We start from the raw sequence: 21267 nt of genomic DNA, 5'->3' as shown, positions 1-21267 counted from the left end.
GTAATCTATAAAACTAAATAAATATCACGAAAAACCTACCTATTATTGGAAAGTTCAAACCAAACAAGTATTAATACATAAAAAACAAAATTTTGAAAAAAAAGTTGTACAAAAATATAAAACCAAAAAACAGTAAAAAACATTAAAAGACATTAAAAAAAAATTAAAAACAATGAAAACAGTAAAAAACGTAAAAAAAATTCAAGTAATTAAGCGTCATCACATCATAAAAAGAAGCAAAATCATAACTAGAGCCAAACTAAGATTCACAGGTGCAATATTTGTCTGGGCTGAATTAACTTGCTCAACTCCACCTGAGCTAGAATTGGGTTGGTATTGGGACGGGAGAGAAGAAGAAACAGCTGGCAATGTATTTTGGGTGTTCACCAGAGCAACTGAGGACTGGGAAGTCGAAGTCGAAGTCGAGGTCGAAACTGAAAGAGAAGAACTAGTCGACTCGGTAGTAGGGTGATTTTCCACAAAACTCTCCGTCAATGTAAGAGTGACACCCTCAGTAACAATAGTGAAGGTTGTGTAAGACGACAACTCCAGAGATCCAGAAGATGATGTCGCAGAAGAAATAAGTGATGAAGAACCCTCATTAATAGAAGGCGAGGATGCAACAGATGTAGACAATGAAGGAGTTTCTGGAATTGAAGATGAAGCAGAAACAATGCCAGATAGCAAGGAATTTTCAAATGTGAATGTCTCAAGGGAAGACACAATCTCAGAGCCAGAACCAGAGACAAATTGAAAAGAAACAAAAGATGATTCATGAACAGAAAGTGTTCCAGTTTTAGATTCAGCGGTAATTGATGTTATTTCAGAACCAAGAATATTGGTTGAAACTAAAGAACTGCTGCTTGGTTGTGCTTCAGAAACTGCACTAGAATAAATACTTGAAACAATTTCAACTCCAGAGCTAATAGGAATGCTAGACACAGAAATAACAGGAGCAGATTCCTGTGAAGCTGTCATGATAACTGTAGTTTCGCCAATAACAGACGTAAATGTTATAAAGGACGAGGACTTAACAGAAATTTCAGAAACCGCACTAGAATAAATACCTGAAACAGTTTCAACTCCAGAGCTAATAGGGATGCTAGACACAGAAATAACAGGAGCAGATTCCTGTGAAGCTGTCATGATAACTGTAGTTTCGCCAATAACAGACGTAAATGTTATAAAGGACGAGGACTTAACAGAATTTGAAGCTGCCTCAGATAAAGTAGTAACTTCTGTTGATTGTTCAGGAAGATTAGTACCAGTTTCGGATGTCAAGAAAGTAGCCTTCGATGGAGCGGTATTTGCTGAAATAGTAAACAAGGAAGACTCTGAACCAGAAAAAATCAGGGTTTCCGAAGATTCAATAAGACTAAAAGTAGTACCACTATTGACGGTTGTAAAACCTGTGATGATAGGAGATGTAACGAAAGGTTGGGAAGGAGTAGATTCGCTGGACTCGGTGACAGTCTTGGTCTCACCACCAATAATTGTTGTATATGTATTGTATTGGGAATAAGAACTTGACGGAGTAGTAGCTGTGCAATCTTCACAAGGAATAGTAACAGTAAGAGTCTGAGAACCGATGACTGTCGTATAAGTGGTGAATTCAGTGTGAAAACTTGTCGAAGAAACAGAACTTGTTTCAGAAGAAGTAGAGATACATTTCTCACAAGGCTCCGTAACAGTAGTAGTCTCTCCACCGACGACCGTGGTATACGTAGTGTATTCGGTGTGTGAGTCTATTGAAGAGATAGTGAATTCCGTGGAAGATGTTGCCGTACATTTCTCACAAGGCTCTGTGACAATGGTAGTTTCACCAGAAATAACAGTTGTATAGGTGGTGTATCCTGTGTAAGAGCTTGTCGAAGTAATAGGGGTACAATCATCACAAGGAATAGTAACAGTGAGAGTCTGAGATCCAATTACCGTAGTATATGAAGTAAAGGAAGTTTGTGTGGCAACAGATGTAATGGTAGAACTTGGTGACTGAGGGCCAATACCAGAGGTACTAGAACTGGAAACTGAAGTTGTGAAGGTGGAATTCCAAGAGGGCTTCGTCGAAGGAGTAAAGACAAAAGTCGAAGACAAAGACAAAGATAAAGAAGTTTCAAGAGATTCCGACTCAAAGTAAGTAGAAGACTCTGAAATCTCTACAGAAAATGATGATGATAAGGAACTTGAAAATAGAGATTCAGAGCCAGCCTCAGAAGTGCCCTCGAATGAAGACAAAGAAGGTGAAGGAGAAGATTCAACTTCGGATGCTGTAAATGAAGACATTCCAGTTTCTCCAGTTTCAAGAGGAACACTGAAAGATGAGGATTCAGTTGAATCTTCAGGACACCAAACGATAATTTCAAGATCGCAATCTTCAAATGCAGTAATGACTGATTGACTGAGATCAAGACCGGAATCGTAGATTGACAGACATTGATAACAAACTGAGTAAGCATCAACAATCGAAGACAAAACAGGGCAGGAATCACCATGATCTTCAACAGTACTAGACACAACACCACAAGCTGATAAACAGGAATCATAAGAAGCATCACGTTTCATGGGTAGAATACAGTAAATCGAGGCCGCTGAAGAAATAGGTACAGAAAATTTTTCTGTTAAAGTCGAACCTTCAGTGATAGATTGAGAAAGAGATAATTCAGAAATGGATAAAGATTCAGAAAACTCAGAAACAGAAACAGAAGTGGATTCAGAAGATTCAGAAATAGAAACAGATTGAGAAGATTCAAAAACAGATTTAGAAGCAGAAACAGGTTCAGAAGATTCCGAAATAGAAACGGGTACAGATTCAGAAACAGAAACAGAAGCAGATTCTGAAGATTCTAATTCCGAAAATTCTGAAATAGAAACAGATTCAGAAGAAGATTCAGAAACAGAAACAGAAGCAGATTCTGAAGATTCTAATTCCGAAAATTCTGAAATAGAAACAGATTCAGAAGAAGATTCAGAAACTGAGGCCGAGGCAGAAGATTCCAAAATAGAAACAGAAGCAGATTCTGATTCTGAAGATACAGAAACTGAAGATTGAGAAACTAAATCTGAGACAGAAGATTCCGAAATAGAAACGGATTCTGATCCAGAAACTGAGACTGGGGCAGATGATTCAGAAATAGAAACAGAATCCGATTCTGATTCTGAAGATTCAGAAACTGAAGATTCAGAAACTAAATCTGAGGCAGAAGATTCCGAAATAGAATCAGATTCCGATTCAGAAACTGAGACTGAGGGAGATGATTCCAAAATAGAAACAGAAACAGATTCTGATTCTGAAGAAACAGAAATTGAAGATTCAGAAACTAAATCTGAGGCAGAAAATTCCATAATAGAAACGGATTCTGATCCAGAAACTGAGACTGGGGCAGATGATTCAGAAATAGAAACAGAATCCGATTCTGATTCTGAAGATTCAGAAACTGAAGATTCAGAAACTAAATCTGAGGCAGAAGATTCCGAAATAGAATCAGATTCCGATTCAGAAACTGAGACTGAGGGAGATGATTCCAAAATAGAAACAGAAACAGATTCTGATTCTGAAGAAACAGAAATTGAAGATTCAGAAACTAAATCTGAGGCAGAAAATTCCATAATAGAAACGGATTCTGATCCAGAAACTGAGACTGGGGCAGATGATTCAGAAATAGAAACAGATTCCGATTCAGAAACTAAGGCCGAGGCAGAAGATTCCAAAATAGAAACAGATACAGATTCTGATTCTGAAGATACAGAAATTGAAGATTCAGAAACTAAATCTGACGCAGAAGATTTCGAAATAGAAACAGATTCCGATTCAGAAACTGAGACTGAGGCAGATGATTCAGAAATAGAAAGAGAATCTGATTCTGAAATAAAAGGAGAAGACTCTGAATCAGATTTAAAAGATTCCGAAATGGAAGCAGATTCAGAAAACAAAGATAAAGAAGCACCATCAGCAACATCCTCATAAGAGGAAGAGGAGTCATCGGCAGCTTCCTCAGACGAGGACGAAGCACCATCAGCTACGGCTACAGATGAAGATAAAGCATCATCTGCGGCGGCTTTAGAAGATGAAGAAGCATCATCAGCAGCAGCTTCGGATGAAGAAGAAGCATCATCAGCTGCGGGTTCAGAAGATAAAGAAGCATCATCTGCGGCGGCTACGTAAGAAGAAGAGGCATCATCAGCGGCTGCTTCAGAAGATGAAGAGGCATCATCAGCGGCCGCTTCGGAAGAAGAAGAACCATCATCAGCAGCGTCCTCAGAAGAAGAAGAGGCATCATCAGCAGCGTCCTCAGAAGATGAAGAAGCATCATCAGCGGCGGCTTCGGAAGAAGAAGAAGCATCATCAGCGGCCGCTTCAGAAGAAGACGAGGCATCATCAGCGGCCGCTTCGGAAGAAGAAGAAGCATCATCAGCAGCGTCCTGAGAAGAAGAAGAGGCATCATCAGCGGCGGCTTCAGAAGAAGACGAGGCATCATCAGCAGCGTCCTCAGAAGATGAAGAAGCATCATCAGCGGCCGCTTCAGAAGAAGAAGAAGCATCATCAGCAGCGTCCTCAGAAGAAGACGAGGCATCATCAGCGGCGTCCTCAGACGAAGAAGAAGCGTCATCAGCGGCGACCTCAGAAGAAGAAGAGGCATCATCAGCGGCGGCTTCAGACGAAGAAGAAGCATCATCAGCGGCGGCTTCAGAAGATGAAGAGGCATCATCAGCGGCGTCCTCAGACGAAGAAGAAGCATCATCAGCAGCGTCCTCAGAAGAAGAAGAGGCATCATCAGCGGCGGCTTCGGAAGAAGAAGAAGCATCATCAGCTGCGTCCTCAGAAGATGATGAAGCATCATCAGCGGCGTCCTCAGAAGAAGACGAGGCATCATCAGCGGCGGCTTCGGAAGAAGAAGAACCATCATCAGCAGCGTCCTCAGAAGAAGACGAGGCATCATCAGCAGCGTCCTCAGAAGAAGACGAGGCATCATCAGCGGCCGCTTCGGAAGAAGAAGAAGCATCATCAGCAGCGTCCTCAGAAGAAGACGAGGCATCATCAGCGGCGGCTTCAGAAGAAGACGAGGCATCATCAGCAGCGTCCTCAGAAGAAGACGAGGCATCATCAGCGGCGGCTTCAGAAGAAGACGAGGCATCATCAGTAGCGTCCTCAGAAGAAGACGAGGCATCATCAGCGGCCGCTTCGGAAGAAGAAGAAGCATCATCAGCAGCGTCCTCAGAAGAAGACGAGGCATCATCAGCGGCCGCTTCGGAAGAAGAAGAAGCATCATCAGCGGCGGCTTCAGAAGAAGAAGAGGCATCATCAGCTGCGTCCTCAGAAGATGAAGAGGCATCATCAGCAGCATCCTCAGAAGATGATGAAGCATCATCAGCGGCGGCTTCAGAAGAAGAAGAACCATCATCAGCAGCGTCCTCAGAAGAAGAAGAGGCATCATCAGCAGCGTCCTCAGAAGAAGAAGAGGCATCATCAGCGGCCGCTTCAGAAGAAGAAGAGGCATCATCAGCGGCGGCTTCGGAAGAAGAAGAAGCATCATCAGCTGCGTCCTCAGAAGATGATGAAGCATCATCAGCGGCCGCTTCAGAAGATGATGAAGCATCATCAGCGGCCGCTTCAGAAGAAGACGAGGCATCATCAGCAGCGTCCTCAGAAGAAGACGAGGCATCATCAGCGGCGTCCTCAGAAGAAGACGAGGCATCATCAGCGGCCGCTTCAGAAGAAGAAGAGGCATCATCAGCGGCGGCTTCGGAAGAAGAAGAAGCATCATCAGCAGCGTCTTCAGAAGAAGAAGAAGCATCATCAGCGGCGGCTTCAGAAGATGATGAAGCATCATCAGCGGCCGCTTCAGAAGAAGACGAGGCATCATCAGCAGCGTCCTCAGAAGATGATGAAGCATCATCAGCGGCCGCTTCGGAAGAAGACGAGGCATCATCAGCAGCGTCCTCAGAAGAAGACGAGGCATCATCAGCGGCGGCTTCGGAAGAAGAAGAACCATCATCAGCAGCATCCTCAGAAGAAGAAGAGGCATCATCAGCAGCGTCCTCAGAAGAAGAAGAGGCATCATCAGCAGCATCCTCAGAAGATGATGAAGCATCATCAGCGGCCGCTTCTGAAGAAGAAGAAGCATCATCAGCGGCGTCCTCAGAAGAAGAAGAAGCATCATCAGCGGCGGCTTCGGAAGAAGAAGAAGCATCATCAGCAGCGTCCTCAGAAGAAGACGAGGCATCATCAGCGGCGGCTTCAGAAGAAGACGAGGCATCATCAGCAGCGTCCTCAGAAGAAGAAGAGGCATCATCAGCGGCGGCTTCGGAAGAAGAAGAAGCATCATCAGCAGCGTCCTCAGAAGAAGACGAGGCATCATCAGCAGCGTCCTCAGAAGAAGACGAGGCATCATCAGCGGCGGCTTCAGAAGAAGACGAGGCATCATCAGCGGCGGCTTCGGAAGAAGAAGAGGCATCATCAGCAGCGTCATCAGAAGAAGAAGAAGCATCATCAGCGGCGGCTTCAGAAGATGAAGAGGCATCATCAGCAGCGTCCTCAGAAGAAGACGAGGCATCATCAGCGGCGGCTTCGGAAGAAGAAGAACCATCATCAGCAGCGTCCTCAGAAGAAGACGAGGCATCATCAGCGGCGGCTTCAGAAGAAGACGAGGCATCATCAGCAGCGTCCTCAGAAGAAGAAGAGGCATCATCAGCAGCATCCTCAGAAGATGATGAAGCATCATCAGCGGCCGCTTCTGAAGAAGAAGAAGCATCATCAGCGGCGTCCTCAGAAGAAGAAGAAGCATCATCAGCGGCGGCTTCGGAAGAAGAAGAAGCATCATCAGCAGCGTCCTCAGAAGAAGACGAGGCATCATCAGCGGCGGCTTCGGAAGAAGAAGAAGCATCATCAGCAGCGTCCTCAGAAGAAGAAGAGGCATCATCAGCGGCGGCTTCGGAAGAAGAAGAAGCATCATCAGCAGCGTCCTCAGAAGAAGACGAGGCATCATCAGCGGCGGCTTCGGAAGAAGAAGAAGCTTTATCAGCAGCGTCCTCAGAAGATGATGAAGCATCATCAGCGGCGGCTTCGGAAGATGAAGAGGCATCATCAGCGGCGTCCTCAGAAGAAGACGAGGCATCATCAGCGGCGGCTTCGGAAGAAGAAGAACCATCATCAGCAGCGTCCTCAGAAGAAGACGAGGCATCATCAGCGGCCGCTTCGGAAGAAGAAGAGGCATCATCAGCAGCGTCCTCAGAAGAAGACGAGGCATCATCAGCGGCGGCATCAGAAGATGAAGAGGCATCATCAGCGGCCGCTTCTGAAGAAGAAGAAGCATCATCAGCGGCGTCCTCAGAAGAAGACGAGGCATCATCAGCGGCCGCTTCAGAAGATGATGAAGCATCATCAGCGGCCGCTTCAGAAGAAGACGAGGCATCATCAGCAGCGTCCTCAGAAGAAGACGAGGCATCATCAGCGGCGTCCTCAGAAGAAGAAGAAGCATCATCAGCAGCGTCCTCAGAAGAAGACGAGGCATCATCAGCAGCGTCCTCAGAAGAAGAAGAGGCATCATCAGCGGCGGCTTCGGAAGAAGAAGAAGCATCATCAGTAGCGTCCTCAGAAGATGAAGAAGCATCATCAGCGGCCGCTTCTGAAGAAGACGAGGCATCATCAGCAGCGTCCTCAGAAGATGAAGAAGCATCATCAGCAGCATCCTCAGAAGAAGAAGAAGCATCATCAGCGGCGGCTTCAGAAGAAGACGAGGCATCATCAGCGGCGGCTTCGGAAGAAGAAGAAGCATCATCAGCTGCGTCCTCAGAAGATGAAGAAGCATCATCAGCGGCGGCTTCGGAAGAAGAAGAAGCATCATCAGCTGCGTCCTCAGAAGAAGACGAGGCATCATCAGCGGCGTCCTCAGAAGAAGAAGAAGCATCATCAGCTGCGTCCTCAGAAGATGAAGAGGCATCATCAGCGGCGGCTTCGGAAGAAGAAGAGGCATCATCAGCGGCGTCCTCAGAAGAAGACGAGGCATCATCAGCGGCGTCCTCAGAAGAAGAAGAGGCATCATCAGCGGCGGCTTCAGAAGAAGAAGAGGCATCATCAGCGGCGGCTTCGGAAGAAGAAGAAGCATCATCAGCAGCGGCTTCGGAAGAAGAAGAAGCATCATCAGCAGCGTCCTCAGAAGAAGACGAGGCATCATCAGCGGCGGCTTCAGAAGAAGACGAGGCATCATCAGCAGCGTCCTCAGAAGAAGAAGAAGCATCATCAGCGGCGGCTTCAGAAGAAGAAGACGCATCATCAGCAGCGTCCTCAGAAGAAGACGAGGCATCATCAGCGGCGGCTTCAGAAGAAGACGAGGCATCATCAGCAGCGTCCTCAGAAGATGAAGAAGCATCATCAGCGGCCGCTTCGGAAGAAGAAGAAGCATCATCAGCTGCGTCCTCAGAAGATGATGAAGCATCATCAGCGGCGGCTTCAGAAGATGAAGAGGCATCATCAGCTGCGTCTTCAGAAGAAGACGAGGCATCATCAGCGGCGTCTTCAGACGAAGAAGAAGCGTCATCAGCGGCGTCCTCAGAAGATGATGAAGCATCATCAGCGGCGTCCTCAGAAGAAGAAGAGGCATCATCAGCAGCGTCCTCAGAAGAAGACGAGGCATCATCAGCGGCCGCTTCGGAAGAAGAAGAAGCATCATCAGCAGCGTCTTCAGAAGAAGACGAGGCATCATCAGCGGCGGCTTCAGAAGAAGAAGAGGCATCATCAGCGGCGTCCTCAGAAGAAGAAGAAGCATCATCAGCTGCGTCCTCAGAAGATGAAGAGGCATCATCAGCGGCGGCTTCGGAAGAAGAAGAGGCATCATCAGCGGCGTCCTCAGAAGAAGACGAGGCATCATCAGCGGCGTCCTCAGAAGAAGACGAGGCATCATCAGCGGCGTCCTCAGACGAAGAAGAAGCGTCATCAGCGGCGTCCTCAGAAGATGAAGAAGCATCATCAGCGGCCGCTTCGGAAGAAGACGAGGCATCATCAGCGGCCGCTTCTGAAGAAGACGAGGCATCATCAGCAGCGTCCTCAGAAGAAGACGAGGCATCATCAGCGGCGGCTTCGGAAGAAGAAGAAGCATCATCAGCTGCGTCCTCAGAAGAAGACGAGGCATCATCAGCGGCGGCTTCGGAAGAAGAAGAAGCATCATCAGCTGCGTCCTCAGAAGAAGACGAGGCATCATCAGCGGCGGCTTCAGAAGATGAAGAGGCATCATCAGCAGCGTCCTCAGAAGATGAAGAAGCATCATCAGCGGCCGCTTCGGAAGAAGAAGAGGCATCATCAGCAGCGTCCTCAGAAGAAGACGAGGCATCATCAGCGGCGGCTTCAGAAGAAGACGAGGCATCATCAGCGGCCGCTTCAGAAGATGAAGAGGCATCATCAGCGGCGGCTTCGGAAGAAGAAGAAGCATCATCAGCAGCGGCTTCGGAAGAAGAAGAAGCATCATCAGCAGCGTCCTCAGAAGAAGACGAGGCATCATCAGCGGCGGCTTCAGAAGAAGACGAGGCATCATCAGCGGCGGCTTCAGAAGAAGACGAGGCATCATCAGCGGCGGCTTCAGAAGATGAAGAGGCATCATCAGCGGCGGCTTCGGAAGAAGAAGAAGCATCATCAGCAGCGTCCTCAGAAGAAGAAGAAGCGTCATCAGCGGCGTCCTCAGAAGATGATGAAGCATCATCAGCGGCCGCTTCGGAAGAAGAAGAAGCATCATCAGCGGCCGCTTCGGAAGAAGAAGAAGCATCATCAGCTGCGTCCTCAGAAGAAGAAGAGGCATCATTAGCAGCGTCCTCAGAAGATGATGAAGCATCATCAGCGGCCGCTTCGGAAGAAGAGGAGGCATCATCAGCGGCGTCCTCAGAAGAAGAAGAAGCATCATCAGCGGCGGCTTCGGAAGAAGAAGAAGCATCATCAGCAGCGTCCTCAGAAGAAGACGAGGCATCATCAGCGGCGGCTTCGGAAGAAGAAGAAGCATCATCAGCAGCGTACTCAGAAGAAGACGAGGCATCATCAGCGGCGGCTTCTGAAGAAGACGAGGCATCATCAGCAGCGTCCTCAGAAGAAGACGAGGCATCATCAGCGGCGGCTTCGGAAGAAGAAGAAGCATCATCAGCTGCGTCCTCAGAAGAAGACGAGGCATCATCAGCGGCGGCTTCGGAAGAAGAAGAAGCATCATCAGCTGCGTCCTCAGAAGAAGACGAGGCATCATCAGCGGCGGCTTCAGAAGATGAAGAGGCATCATCAGCAGCGTCCTCAGAAGAAGAAGAAGCATCATCAGCGGCGGCTTCAGAAGAAGAAGAGGCATCATCAGCAGCGTCCTCAGAAGATGAAGAAGCATCATCAGCGGCGGCTTCAGAAGATGAAGAGGCATCATCAGCTGCGTCCTCAGAAGAAGAAGAGGCATCATCAGCGGCGGCTTCGGAAGAAGAAGAGGCATCATCAGCAGCGTCCTCAGAAGAAGAAGAGGCATCATCAGCGGCGGCTTCAGAAGATGAAGAGGCATCATCAGCGGCGGCTTCAGAAGAAGACGAGGCATCATCAGCGGCGGCTTTCCAGAAGAAGACGAGGCATCATCAGCAGCGTCCTCAGAAGAAGACGAGGCATCATCAGCGGCGGCTTCAGAAGATGAAGAGGCATCATCAGCAGCATCCTCAGAAGATGATGAAGCATCATCAGCGGCGTCCTCAGAAGATGATGAAGCATCATCAGCGGCGGCTTCAGAAGATGAAGAAGCATCATCAGCTGCGTCTTCAGAAGATGATGAAGCATCATCAGCGGCGGCTTCGGAAGAAGAAGAAGCATCATCAGCTGCGTCCTCAGAAGATGAAGAAGCATCATCAGCGGCCGCTTCTGAAGAAGACGAGGCATCATCAGCAGCGTCCTCAGAAGATGAAGAAGCATCATCAGCAGCATCCTCAGAAGAAGAAGAAGCGTCATCAGCGGCGTCCTCAGAAGATGATGAAGCATCATCAGCGGCGTCCTCAGAAGAAGAAGAGGCATCATCAGCGGCGTCCTCAGAAGAAGAAGAGGCATCATCAGCGGCGGCTTCGGAAGAAGAAGAGGCATCATCAGCAGCGTCCTCAGAAGAAGAAGAGGCATCATCAGCGGCGGCTTCAGAAGATGAAGAGGCATCATCAGCGGCGGCTTCGGAAGAAGAAGAAGCATCATCAGCGGCGGCTTCAGAAGATGAAGAGGCATCATCAGCGGCGTCCTCAGACGAAGAAGAAGCATCATCAGCAGCGTCCTCAGAAGAAGAAGAGGCATCATCAGCGGCGGCTTCGGAAGAAGAAGAAGCATCATCAGCTGCGTCCTCAGAAGAAGAAGAGGCATCATCAGCGGCGTCTTCAGAAGAAGAAGAAGCATCATCAGCGGCCGCTTCAGAAGATGATGAAGCATCATCAGCGGCCGCTTCGGAAGAAGACGAGGCATCATCAGCAGCGTCCTCAGAAGAAGACGAGGCATCATCAGCGGCGGCTTCGGAAGAAGAAGAGGCATCATCAGCAGCATCCTCAGAAGAAGAAGAGGCATCATCAGCAGCGTCCTCAGAAGAAGAAGAGGCATCATCAGCAGCATCCTCAGAAGATGATGAAGCATCATCAGCGGCCGCTTCTGAAGAAGAAGAAGCATCATCAGCGGCGTCCTCAGAAGAAGAAGAAGCATCATCAGCGGCGGCTTCGGAAGAAGAAGAAGCATCATCAGCAGCGTCCTCAGAAGAAGACGAGGCATCATCAGCGGCGGCTTCAGAAGAAGACGAGGCATCATCAGCAGCGTCCTCAGAAGAAGAAGAGGCATCATCAGCGGCGGCTTCGGAAGAAGAAGAAGCATCATCAGCAGCGTCCTCAGAAGAAGACGAGGCATCATCAGCAGCGTCCTCAGAAGAAGACGAGGCATCATCAGCGGCGGCTTCAGAAGAAGACGAGGCATCATCAGCGGCGGCTTCGGAAGAAGAAGAGGCATCATCAGCAGCGTCTTCAGAAGAAGACGAGGCATCATCAGCGGCGGCTTCAGAAGATGAAGAGGCATCATCAGCGGCGGCTTCGGAAGAAGAAGAAGCATCATCAGCGGCGGCTTCAGAAGATGAAGAGGCATCATCAGCGGCCGCTTCAGAAGATGAAGAGGCATCATCAGCGGCGGCTTCGGAAGAAGAAGAAGCATCATCAGCAGCGGCTTCGGAAGAAGAAGAAGCATCATCAGCAGCGTCCTCAGAAGAAGACGAGGCATCATCAGCGGCGGCTTCAGAAGAAGACGAGGCATCATCAGCGGCGGCTTCAGAAGAAGACGAGGCATCATCAGCGGCGGCTTCAGAAGATGAAGAGGCATCATCAGCGGCGGCTTCGGAAGAAGAAGAAGCATCATCAGCAGCGTCCTCAGAAGAAGAAGAAGCGTCATCAGCGGCGTCCTCAGAAGATGATGAAGCATCATCAGCGGCCGCTTCGGAAGAAGAAGAAGCATCATCAGCGGCCGCTTCGGAAGAAGAAGAAGCATCATCAGCTGCGTCCTCAGAAGAAGAAGAGGCATCATTAGCAGCGTCCTCAGAAGATGATGAAGCATCATCAGCGGCCGCTTCGGAAGAAGAGGAGGCATCATCAGCGGCGTCCTCAGAAGAAGAAGAAGCATCATCAGCGGCGGCTTCGGAAGAAGAAGAAGCATCATCAGCAGCGTCCTCAGAAGAAGACGAGGCATCATCAGCGGCGGCTTCAGAAGAAGACGAGGCATCATCAGCAGCGTCCTCAGAAGAAGAAGAGGCATCATCAGCGGCGGCTTCGGAAGAAGAAGAAGCATCATCAGCAGCGTCCTCAGAAGATGAAGAAGCATCATCAGCGGCGTCCTCAGAAGAAGAAGAAGCATCATCAGCAGCGTCCTCAGAAGAAGAAGAGGCATCATCAGCGGCGTCCTCAGACGAAGAAGAAGCGTCATCAGCGGCGTCCTCAGAAGATGATGAAGCATCATCAGCGGCCGCTTCGGAAGAAGAAGAAGCATCATCAGCGGCGTCCTCAGACGAAGAAGAAGCATCATCAGCAGCGTCCTCAGAAGAAGAAGAGGCATCATCAGCGGCGGCTTCGGAAGAAGAAGAAGCATCATCAGCTGCGTCTTCAGAAGAAGAAGAGGCATCATTAGCAGCGTCCTCAGAAGATGATGAAGCATCATCAGCGGCGGCTTCGGAAGAAGAAGAGGCATCATCAGCGGCGTCCTCAGAAGAAGACGAGGCATCATCAGCGGCGTCCTCAGAAGAAGAAGAGGCATCATCAGCGGCGGCTTCAGAAGAAGAAGAGGCATCATCAGCGGCGGCTTCGGAAGAAGAAGAAGCATCATCAGCAGCGGCTTCGGAAGAAGAAGAAGCATCATCAGCAGCGTCCTCAGAAGAAGACGAGGCATCATCAGCGGCGGCTTCAGAAGATGAAGAGGCATCATCAGCAGCGGCTTCAGAAGAAGAAGAAGCATCATCAGCGGCGTCTTCAGACGAAGAAGAAGCGTCATCAGCGGCGTCCTCAGAAGAAGACGAGGCATCATCAGCGGCGCCTTCAGATGAAGAAGAGGCATCATCAGCGGCGTCCTCAGAAGAAGACGAGGCATCATCAGCGGCCGCTTCAGAAGATGAAGAGGCATCATCAGCGGCGGCTTCGGAAGAAGAAGAGGCATCATCAGCGGCGTCCTCAGAAGATGAAGAAGCATCATCAGCGGCCGCTTCGGAAGAAGAAGAAGCATCATCAGCAGCGTCCTCAGAAGAAGAAGAGGCATCATCAGCGGCGTCCTCAGAAGATGAAGAAGCATCATCAGCGGCGGCTTCAGAAGAAGAAGAGGCATCATCAGCGGCGTCTTCAGACGAAGAAGAAGCGTCATCAGCGGCGTCCTCAGAAGATGAAGAAGCATCATCAGCGGCCGCTTCGGAAGAAGAAGAGGCATCATCAGCTGCGTCTTCAGAAGATGAAGAGGCATCATCAGCGGCCGCTTCGGAAGAAGAAGAAGCATCATCAGCAGCATCCTCAGAAGATGAAGAAGCCTCATCAGCGGCGGCTTCGGAAGAAGAAGAGGCATCATCAGCTGCGTCTTCAGAAGATGAAGAGGCATCATCAGCGGCCGCTTCGGAAGAAGAAGAAGCATCATCAGCAGCGTCCTCAGAAGAAGAAGAGGCATCATCAGCGGCGTCCTCAGAAGATGAAGAAGCATCATCAGCAGCGTCCTCAGAAGAAGACGAGGCATCATCAGCGGCGGCTTCAGAAGAAGACGAGGCATCATCAGCAGCGTCCTCAGAAGATGAAGATGCATCATCAGCTGCGTCTTCAGAAGATGAAGAGGCATCATCAGCGGCGTCCTCAGACGAAGAAGAAGCGTCATCAGCGGCGTCCTCAGAAGATGATGAAGCATCATCAGCGGCGTCCTCAGAAGAAGAAGAGGCATCATCAGCGGCGTCCTCAGAAGAAGAAGAGGCATCATCAGCGGCGGCTTCGGAAGAAGAAGAGGCATCATCAGCAGCGTCCTCAGAAGAAGAAGAGGCATCATCAGCAGCGTCCTCAGAAGATGAAGATGCATCATCAGCGGCCGCTTCGGAAGAAGAAGAGGCATCATCAGCAGCATCCTCAGAAGATGAAGAAGCATCATCAGCGGCCGCTTCGGAAGAAGAAGAAGCATCATCAGCAGCATCCTCAGAAGATGAAGAAGCCTCATCAGCGGCGGCTTCAGAAGAAGACGAGGCATCATCAGCGGCGGCTTCGGAAGAAGAAGAGGCATCATCAGCAGCGGCTTCGGAAGAAGAAGAAGCATCATCAGCAGCGTCCTCAGAAGAAGACGAGGCATCATCAGCGGCGGCTTCAGAAGATGAAGAGGCATCATCAGCAGCGTCCTCAGAAGAAGAAGAAGCATCATCAGCGGCGGCTTCAGAAGAAGAAGAGGCATCATCAGCAGCGTCCTCAGAAGAAGACGAGGCATCATCAGCGGCGGCTTCGGAAGAAGAAGAAGCATCATCAGCAGCGTCCTCAGAAGAAGACGAGGCATCATCAGCGGCGGCTTCAGAAGAAGACGAGGCATCATCAGCGGCGGCTTCAGAAGAAGACGAGGCATCATCAGCGGCGGCTTCGGAAGAAGAAGAAGCATCATCAGCTGCGTCCTCAGAAGAAGAAGAGGCATCATCAGCGGCGTCCTCAGACGAAGAAGAAGCGTCATCAGCGGCGTCCTCAGAAGATGAAGAAGCATCATCAGCGGCCGCTTCAGAAGAAGACGAGGCATCATCAACAGCGTCCTCAGAAGATGATGAAGCATCATCAGCGGCGGCTTCGGAAGAAGAAGAAGCATCATCAGCTGCGTCCTCAGAAGAAGAAGAGGCATCATCAGCGGCGTCCTCAGACGAAGAAGAAGCGTCATCAGCGGCGTCCTCAGAAGATGATGAAGCATCATCAGCGGCCGCTTCGGAAGAAGAAGAAGCATCATCAGCGGCCGCTTCAGAAGAAGACGAGGCATCATCAGCGGCGGCTTCAGAAGAAGACGAGGCATCATCAGCGGCGGCTTCAGAAGAAGACGAGGCATCATCAGCAGCGTCCTCAGAAGAAGACGAGGCATCATCAGCGGCGGCTTCAGAAGATGAAGAGGCATCATCAGCTGCGTCTTCAGAAGAAGACGAGGCATCATCAGCGGCGGCATCAGAAGATGAAGAGGCATCATCAGCAGCATCCTCAGAAGATGATGAAGCATCATCAGCGGCGTCCTCAGAAGATGATGAAGCATCATCAGCGGCGGCTTCAGAAGATGAAGAAGCATCATCAGCTGCGTCCTCAGAAGATGATGAAGCATCATCAGCGGCGGCTTCGGAAGAAGAAGAAGCATCATCAGCTGCGTCCTCAGAAGATGAAGAAGCATCATCAGCGGCCGCTTCTGAAGAAGACGAGGCATCATCAGCAGCGTCCTCAGAAGATGAAGAAGCATCATCAGCAGCATCCTCAGAAGAAGAAGAAGCATCATCAGCGGCGGCTTCAGAAGAAGACGAGGCATCATCAGCGGCGGCTTCGGAAGAAGAAGAAGCATCATCAGCTGCGTCCTCAGAAGATGAAGAAGCATCATCAGCGGCGGCTTCGGAAGAAGAAGAAGCATCATCAGCTGCGTCCTCAGAAGATGATGAAGCATCATCAGCGGCGGCTTCGGAAGAAGAAGAAGCATCATCAGCAGCGTCCTCAGAAGATGAAGAAGCATCATCAGCGGCGGCTTCAGAAGAAGACGAGGCATCATCAGCAGCATCCTCAGAAGAAGAAGAGGCATCATCAGCGGCGGCTTCAGAAGAAGACGAGGCATCATCAGCGGCGGCTTCAGAAGATGAAGAGGCATCATCAGCGGCGGCTTCGGAAGAAGAAGAAGCATCATCAGCGGCGGCTTCAGAAGATGAAGAGGCATCATCAGCGGCGTCCTCAGACGAAGAAGAAGCATCATCAGCAGCGTCCTCAGAAGAAGAAGAGGCATCATCAGCAGCGTCCTCAGAAGATGAAGAAGCATCATCAGCGGCGGCTTCGGAAGAAGAAGAAGCATCATCAGCAGCGTCCTCAGAAGAAGAAGAGGCATCATCAGCGGCGTCCTCAGAAGAAGAAGAGGCATCATCAGCGGCGGCTTCGGAAGAAGAAGAGGCATCATCAGCAGCGTCCTCAGAAGAAGAAGAGGCATCATCAGCAGCGTCCTCAGAAGATGAAGATGCATCATCAGCGGCCGCTTCGGAAGAAGAAGAGGCATCATCAGCAGCATCCTCAGAAGATGAAGAAGCATCATCAGCGGCCGCTTCTGAAGAAGACGAGGCATCATCAGCAGCGTCCTCAGAAGAAGACGAGGCATCATCAGCGGCGGCTTCGGAAGAAGAAGAAGCATCATCAGCTGCGTCCTCAGAAGAAGACGAGGCATCATCAGCGGCGGCTTCAGAAGAAGACGAGGCATCATCAGCGGCGGCTTCAGAAGATGAAGAGGCATCATCAGCAGCGGCTTCGGAAGAAGAAGAAGCATCATCAGCTGCGTCCTCAGAAGATGATGAAGCATCATCAGCGGCGGCTTCAGAAGATGAAGAGGCATCATCAGCAGCGTCCTCAGAAGATGAAGAAGCATCATCAGCGGCGGCTTCGGAAGAAGAAGAAGCATCATCAGCAGCGTCCTCAGAAGAAGACGAGGCATCATCAGCGGCGCCTTCAGATGAAGAAGAGGCATCATCAGCGGCGTCCTCAGAAGAAGACGAGGCATCATCAGCGGCCGCTTCAGAAGAAGACGAGGCATCATCAGCGGCGGCTTCGGAAGAAGAAGAGGCATCATCAGCGGCGTCCTCAGAAGAAGAAGAAGCATCATCAGCTGCGTCCTCAGAAGATGAAGAGGCATCATCAGCGGCGGCTTCGGAAGAAGAAGAAGCATCATCAGCAGCGTCCTCAGAAGAAGAAGAAGCATCATCAGCGGCGGCTTCAGAAGAAGAAGAAGCATCATCAGCAGCGTCCTCAGAAGAAGAAGAGGCATCATCAGCGGCGTCCTCAGAAGATGAAGAAGCATCATCAGCGGCCGCTTCGGAAGAAGAAGAGGCATCATCAGCTGCGTCTTCAGAAGATGAAGAGGCATCATCAGCGGCCGCTTCAGAAGATGAAGAGGCATCATCAGCTGCGTCTTCAGAAGATGAAGAGGCATCATCAGCGGCGTCCTCAGACGAAGAAGAAGCGTCATCAGCGGCGTCCTCAGAAGATGAAGAAGCATCATCAGCGGCCGCTTCGGAAGAAGAAGAGGCATCATCAGCTGCGTCTTCAGAAGATGAAGAGGCATCATCAGCGGCCGCTTCAGAAGATGAAGAGGCATCATCAGCTGCGTCTTCAGAAGATGAAGAGGCATCATCAGCGGCGTCCTCAGACGAAGAAGAAGCGTCATCAGCGGCGTCCTCAGAAGATGATGAAGCATCATCAGCGGCGTCCTCAGAAGAAGAAGAGGCATCATCAGCGGCGTCCTCAGAAGAAGAAGAGGCATCATCAGCGGCGGCTTCGGAAGAAGAAGAGGCATCATCAGCAGCGTCCTCAGAAGAAGAAGAGGCATCATCAGCAGCGTCCTCAGAAGATGAAGATGCATCATCAGCGGCCGCTTCGGAAGAAGAAGAGGCATCATCAGCAGCATCCTCAGAAGATGAAGAAGCATCATCAGCGGCCGCTTCGGAAGAAGAAGAAGCATCATCAGCAGCATCCTCAGAAGATGAAGAAGCCTCATCAGCGGCGGCTTCAGAAGAAGACGAGGCATCATCTGCGGCATCCTCAGACGATGATGACGCCTTGTCGTTAGCGGCATCTTCAGATGAAGAGGATGCTTCATCTGCTGCTGCTTCAGATGAAGAGGATGCATCTTCTACTGCATCTTCTGATGATTGCTCTGCTTCGGAAACTGCGTCCATTGATGAATCAGATATTGACTCAATATAATCCCCATTGCATACCGCATTCTGCATTTCGCTTATACAGGTCGTATCAATAACATTTGCTACATTAGTTAGAACTGTATTTGTTGTTTCATATCCAATAATTGATCCACACATTAAACATCCTCCAACAACTTGTTTTTCTGACATTGATAGATCGTCGCAAGATTTTCCACTTAATTCACTTCCTTCTAACCATGTGTTAGTAGTTGAACAATATGAGTTACAAGTATCTGTATCTAATCCATCTAATGTACATGACGAGATACTGCATAAATTTTCGGTATCAAAATCGCATTCGTCCAACAACCCTACAACAACTGACAAGACAGTAGTCAACAACTCTCCTATCACATCCAAAATTTCTGACAAGACCGATACTAGAGTTCCAACTACACACAGTAGTGCAGTCCAGGCGGAATCACAAAACGTACTAGCCGAACTTGAGACAGTACCACATAACAGACAGCCAACCACATTTCTTTTAACAACATTATCGACAACTCCACAAGTGACCAAACTTACTAAATTTACCGAATAATCTTCAGCTGTACCACACATATCACTGCAATTAGATTCTGTAATATCACCAACGTCACAAATACACTGGGTATCTATGTTACTTGGAATTTCGTCAGACCTCTCGTCGTAACATTGATTTATCCAACCTTCGTAATATTCGTAGTTTGATGAATCAGTAATGACTTTGTTGTCAAAACAATAGCGGCAAGCAGTGACAACTGAAAGAAGTGTTCCATCCATGTCTACATAACTGCCGCTTACAAGAACAGTATTATTTAACTTGCAATAATAGTCCTCAACCTTCCCTAATAAAGTGAAATCAGTATAGTAGCCACTAATTACAGTATTGGCATTATCACAGGCACTGTCGCAGGTCTCCTCGTCGACAGTACAAGCTGCTGATACTGCAGCAATTCCAAATATTGGAATAAATAATGCACTAATTCGCATTGCTGAACTCCTAGTTAGTCACAGATTTTTGTTGATTTCTTTTTTATTTATACTTACTGCTGCTGTTGTGTTAAGACAATATATAACCCCTTTTTCTTTTGCTCTTATTTTTGTTTTCTGTTTCCATGTTAGAATTCATTAAAATTTTTGACAATAACGCATACATACCTTGATAATTGGTTTAATTAAACTAATAATTAAGAAAATAAAAGTAAGGGATTAATTTATAATTCCTTTATTTTGCTGACCTTTTTAGAAAAAAAAAAAATTTTTTTATTTTAATAATTTAGGTTAAGGTAAAAAAAAAAAAATGGAAGATTAGATAGAGACTTAAAATTATTTATTTCTTTTTTAAGTGAAAATGGGTATTCCCAATCTTATATATATATATATATATATATATATATAAATATTAATATATATATGAATTAATAGTAATCACATTTTAATAGACGTAATAAACGTTTATTAAAGTTAACTTTAGAGTCTATTATTACGTATATTTTTAAAAGATAGGCGATATGCACGTTCCCCAAACCAAAGTCTTTATATAACAGATACTATTTTTAGTTTGTATGTTTGGTATTCATGTGGCATACTGGATACTAGTCATTAGTAAAGTCATATATTAAAATTTTTCTGGTAACTAGTAATATATTCAATAATATTTGAGGATATTCGTTTCTACTAATATTTAACTTTTTATTATACGGTATTGATAAGCTTGAAGTTTTAATATCAGATGCTATAATAGAACCTGATTTATTTTCTTTTTTTTTTAATTTTTTCATTACATTATGATTATTATGAAAATCTGTTGAAGCTTAGTTTGCATTTCCTTGGTCTTAGGCATTGAGATAATTTTTTTTTCAAGATAATAGGTTAAAGTTATGATTAATTGTAATTCGGTAAATTACTTTTTTCGTTAATTTTTTTTTCTCTCTCTTTATTGTTCAGCCGTGTGTGTACCCAGTTTAAAGTTGTTTATTTATTGAAATTTTTTTTTTTATTAGATTTATTAATTACATAAATTCAGGCTGCTAATTATTTTTTTTTCTTTTTAATATGCTGCATTGTGTTATTATATTATTATTACTATATATATATATATATATATATATTGGCCTATTTTTTTTAATTTCATAAAAAAAAAAAAAAAGCTGTGTTTGTAGGCTATTTTCATCAAAAGAATAAAGAATATACATTCGAATGAATTCATGAAGCTAATTTTATTTCTGTTACTAAACTATTATAAGCATTTTTTCATACTAACTTTTATTCTTTATCCATCTATATATATATATATATATATATATAAACGCTTTTTGTTTCAATAGTTATAATAAATTGTTATATTAAAGAAAAATAATCAAGAATGCTTGAAATTGAATAATTTTTTTTTTTTTTTTTTTGCTTAGATTTTGATATTTGCCCAAATGTTTAAGATTTATTTTGACAATTTTTTATTTTGTTATCTGGAATTATTTTAAAGAAAAAAAAATTTTTTGGCATTACTCAGGCTCTGTATTTCTAAATGCACCTGAATTATCATCAAGATTAAAATAACATAGTTTAAATTTTTAGAAATATAAAATGAATAAAATTTTTAAAAAAATATCAGTATACTTTCAATTTTAGATACCTCCAAGATATTTAAGTTATTTTTTGTTTGTTATATTTAAAATAACAGTAGTTAAAAATTTGACAGGATGATTGATGTTCATGATGAGGTAACCTGTTTGATGGCTACTAGGTTTGCCATTTTAATTAATCAATTATAATTAAAGTAGATTGCAAACTTTTCAGTTTTGATTCAGCCAACTAATCATTCACCAAGTTAATAAGCTTATTGCTTAAGCACCACCTTATTAAGGTATGTCTATAA

General features: G+C 46.9%; 1 protein-coding gene across 1 annotated transcript; it reads right to left on the bottom strand.

Annotated features, from left to right (window-relative positions):
• Window positions 1-219: 219 nt before the first annotated feature.
• SAPINGB_P002445 (uncharacterized protein) lies at window positions 220-19382 on the bottom strand (the record flags this gene model as incomplete). The annotated part of the gene is made up of 2 exons (XM_031997164.1): window positions 220-10490; window positions 10538-19382. The coding sequence occupies 2 exons, from the start codon at window positions 19380-19382 to the stop codon at window positions 220-222; spliced, it is 19116 nt and encodes a 6371-aa protein (XP_031853055.1).
• Window positions 19383-21267: the final 1885 nt, after the last annotated feature.

Source organism: Magnusiomyces paraingens (genome assembly GCF_902498895.1).
Source record: "Magnusiomyces paraingens strain CBS 517.90 genome assembly, contig: contig2, whole genome shotgun sequence".
In the NCBI taxonomy this organism is placed as follows: Eukaryota; Fungi; Ascomycota; class Dipodascomycetes; order Dipodascales; family Dipodascaceae; genus Magnusiomyces; species Magnusiomyces paraingens.
The sequence above is the reverse complement of the archived record's forward strand: the minus strand, read 5'-3'. Positions and strand labels throughout refer to the sequence as shown.